Source organism: Pistacia vera, unplaced genomic scaffold (assembly GCF_008641045.1).
Source record: "Pistacia vera cultivar Batoury unplaced genomic scaffold, PisVer_v2 Contig438, whole genome shotgun sequence".
Classification (NCBI taxonomy): Eukaryota; Viridiplantae; Streptophyta; class Magnoliopsida; order Sapindales; family Anacardiaceae; genus Pistacia; species Pistacia vera.
In genome coordinates this window covers 49,557-53,588 of record NW_022196266.1, presented here as the reverse complement: position 1 = coordinate 53,588, position 4,032 = coordinate 49,557, and the positions used below count along the sequence as shown (strand labels likewise).

General features: G+C 31.7%; 1 protein-coding gene across 1 annotated transcript; it reads right to left on the bottom strand.

Annotated features, from left to right (window-relative positions):
* Positions 1 to 239: 239 nt before the first annotated feature.
* On the bottom strand, positions 240 to 2,589 carry LOC116144108 (cyclin-D4-2-like). The gene is made up of 6 exons (XM_031429565.1): positions 2,149 to 2,589; positions 1,638 to 1,724; positions 1,446 to 1,544; positions 1,125 to 1,326; positions 909 to 1,036; positions 240 to 802 (listed from the first exon to the last, which is right to left on the bottom strand). Exons 1-6 carry the CDS (start codon positions 2,461 to 2,463, stop codon positions 569 to 571), a joined length of 1,065 nt encoding a protein of 354 aa, XP_031285425.1. The 5' UTR covers positions 2,464 to 2,589; the 3' UTR covers positions 240 to 568.
* Positions 2,590 to 4,032: the final 1,443 nt, after the last annotated feature.

Sequence of the window (4,032 nt, the reverse complement as noted above, 5' to 3'; positions counted from 1 at the left end):
TGGAGTTCCTGAAAAATATTTATTAAATGAATGAGTGCAATTTTATCTTTTTATGAATTTACCATGATTGGCATTAGAGGATTGATGGATATATTCTTCTGAGATTTTTTCATTAAAATGATAAAGATAAGCACAAGATTTCAAGATACTTCCCCTCTACATTATACTTTAAAACACCTTTTTTTTTCTCATATATAAAAAGGGCAACTACAATAAAAAATAAAAAAGTTTTTTTTTTTTCTTTTTTCTTTTTTTTTTGTGGGTTTTTTAATAAGCAAAACACATTGGTGAACGAAGCTCCACTTCTGAAACCTATAGCTGTTGAGAATTGTAACTATAAAAGGCTGGTGACTATTCTTTCTTTTCATGCTGTAAGCATGGAAATTGAAACCCTCTTGAATCTAATTTTCACCTTAATTTATTTATTGAAAACTCTCTCTATTTCTATCTCTCTCTCCTGTGAGTTGAGTTACTAATGGATGGAGCAGCTTCAGAAACCACACCAAAACTCTCATTCAACCAAAACCAAATTGATTGGACTTGAGACCAACTTAAATGTCATGACACTTTAATCCTCTTGGGAATGAGATGATCTATCTTGTCTCCTCCTCTTAACCTCTGGACTGATAATAATAATATTTGGTGAAGAATTTGCACATGACCCAACTGTTAATTCATCACTCTTATAGCTCAAGCATGCTGCATCCAACACCCCATCTGGGCTCTGTGGCACAATCTCTGTCTCAATACCACCATTCAATGACAAATCTTCAATAAGTTCAACACACTTCAACACCTTTTCCTGCAAACCAAACATAACATAGCATACATAACCATTCATCAAATCAAATCAATCCAACATCAACAATAGTAAATTAGTGGGCACCATCCGTTTTTATTTTTATTACCTTTTCTACATGTATGTAACAACACATAGACATGGCCTCATCAATGTCTTGTGGTTGCATATCTGCTGACGCAGAAATAGCCACTGCTGCTGAGATTTCAGAAGGACTGAACTGTAAGAAGTCAATACCTGCATTCAATTCCCACCAGCACTTCATCAAACTCATTAATCCTCAAGAACAACATAAGTACAAACACAAACAGTGTGAGAGACAAACCTTTAATGGTGCTGAATATCAGCTCTGATGATTTTGAGAAGAAAGTTGTTGAAGGATTTTCATCCTCATTGATCTTACTCAGATAGTAATCAATGAAGGAGTATGGAGTAAAACTTTGCATTCTCCATTTCAATGAACTCAACACTAAAAGCTCCATTCTCTGTATGGTTTTAGCCTCAAACACAAACTTGGGTTCACCCACCTGAACATTAGCATATATCATAAAGGAAAGTTAGATTGAAAAAAAAACAAAAACAAAAACAAAAACAGAGAGAATAGCAATATCAATTAATTAACTTGGTTTAGGCCTTATTTATATACCTGTAATTCTACTGATTGAGGCACTTCAGTCTCCTCGATTTTAGCTGCCAGTGATAAGCAAGCCACAGCTAGCAATTGCACAGTCCAATTTTTATCCCTCTGTGTATTCCAAATCAAATGAGAAAAGAATTAGCAATAAGATACAGTGTTAAAAGATGAAAACTTGGGGGCTTTCTTCATTTCTGAACTTACAGGAAGTTCATAAACTGATAGGAACCGATCGAAGTAGTTCATAGAGAGGCAAACACTCGATGGTCCAAATCTGAAATGTTGACTCGCCTGTTGATTATAAATACATAAAATCTCTGTCAATAAGAAGAAAAAACAGTTCATTTGGGAAACCAACAGAGTTGCCATCATTGATAATATAATAGCAATCAATAACGAAGGAAACGATGAGCCCAAATCCCTGAAAACGTATGAAAATTGCTAAACATTGAAGAAAAAACTATCTGCTTAAGGGAATAAACTTCAAAACCACTAGAATCGTTAACAAATTTTAAACAAACAAAAGAAAAAGAAAATCTTTTCCGATAACCCATATGAGATACACAAAGTGTGGAAATTGTGTTGACTCAAAACATGAAAAACCAAAACCCAGAAACTGGAATGCAACCACAAAAACAAGCAAAAACAATGATCGAGGGATCAAAAAGCGAAAAAAAAAAAATCCCATTTGATAAAAAAGCACTAAAAAAACAACCTTGAAAATCCAATCAAGAGCCTCTTTTCTAACACTCAAGTCCAGAGCCCCACTACGCAATCTCTCCAAATAATCATCTTTAGGCATATAGTGTCTCTCTTTCTCTACCATTTCTCTAAAACTCTCTTCATTCAGTAAAGGAAAAACCCCCATCAAGAAATCGGATCTAATATAGTTAAAGTTCGAGTCTTGAATGAGATTTAGATTGTTCTGGGGTAGCCCAAACTCATCAACCGTGGCTGAACTACAATCAAAATCACTAGTGATCTCAGAACACAAAAGATTTGAGTCTGCACAGTCAAGATTTTCTGCCATTTTTAGGTGCCTCAAAAAAACCAAAGAAAAGACTCATCAAAATGAGTTGTTTGTGATGAATGGCTGGGTGGGTAAGGGCATTATTTTTTCATTTCATCTCCACAATAAAAGCCAAAAAGAGAGAGGTTTTAGAGACACAGTGTGGGGCTGACTGGCCTCGTATACGAGCTTTATGTGGAAAAAAATATACGCATGTTTTTTTAGGGTAACCAAATCAAGTGAGTGAACACAACTAAATAAAGTAACAAAAAATTAAATTAATTTATCGAAATTGGAAATACTTATATGATAAATCATTTTTCAAAGTAAATAAGCAAACCCTTTTGTGCTTATCAAATTAATCTATACTCATTTTTTTTATTTATCTTCATTTTATTTTATTTTCCTTTCCAAAATCAGTTTGTCCATTCACATAATGCAATGGTTTTTTTTTTTTTTCTTTTGGCATCTTATATGTTTTTTATAATATTTATACGTTATAAGATTTGATGTATAGTAATATTTATATGACACATGTATGATAACTTACGTGCTTTATATTGTAAAGGTTCGCCTCGAATAAATTATCTTGTTAGTATTGTCACAAGACTCAGCAAACGCATATTATCATATAAACGACTACATATTATCACCGGTGATTAGATATAATTGAACAAGATCGAAATAATGTAACAATTTATTAAGATTATAAATTGCATATAGTTAATCGAACATGATATTAATTAATATAATCATACAAATGAAGAAGTCTAAAAAGATTAAAACTTAATTAATTTACCTAGTTAATATAAATAAAAATTGAACGATTATTATCTTTGAAATAATTGGATGATAATGAGAAATATAGGGTACTTTTGTGATAAATGCATATGATTAGAGATAATGTGAATATGATTTTGTGAAATTAAAAGAGAGATTACATATTTAATTTCTGTATTTAAAAGAAGTATTGATTCGCAATTGGTCCATGGATTTTTCAATTTTATATATATTAACTGTGTTTTCTAATTTAAGGGTGATGACAGTCAAATTAATTGCACTTTTTTGGTGGCAATATTTGGCAAATTTTTATAGTCATTCCTTTTGTCACATTAATAAGCTTCTCAAATGAAATTTTGACTTTAGATATCAACAAAGGATAATTGTAAAGATTAAAGAAGGTTATGAGCCAACACATTAATAACCCGAAAGAATTTGCACAGTCAAGAAGGTTTGTTCCCTTCATTAACTTCTTGAATTCGAATCACATTTATTCCACTTATCACATTTATGCTTATCTTGGAACTTGTCATATTTGTGTTACTTTGGAACATTGAAATTGTAAGTGTTTAATGGATCTCGAATATTAATTGACATGTGTGCTAATTGATCAGGACACTTCCGTCATATAAAAGAAAAAAAAATAAATAACAACCCAAAGCAATCCAAATTCATTTCGTGGAGTTTTTCAAATGAAGTTTATGTTTTCTGAAGATTAGATATATGAAAGCATATTTTCAATCGAGTTTCATTTTAACTAAAACACCCACCAAAACTTCCCAATCCATAAAATATACATAAAAGCAAAGC

What these genes read in the sequence shown, in the direction of transcription:
- LOC116144108 (XM_031429565.1), bottom strand. Translation starts at nt 2,463, where the DNA reads ATGGCAGAAAATCTTGACTGTGCAGACTCAAATCTTTTGTGTTCTGAG. An exon ending in CTCTTGATTGGATTTTCAAG is followed by an intron (nt 1,725 to 2,148) that starts GTTGTTTTTTTA and finishes TATAATCAACAG; the next exon opens with GCGAGTCAACATTTCAGATT. An exon ending in TATCAGTTTATGAACTTCCT is followed by an intron (nt 1,545 to 1,637) that starts GTAAGTTCAGAA and finishes TGGAATACACAG; the next exon opens with AGGGATAAAAATTGGACTGT.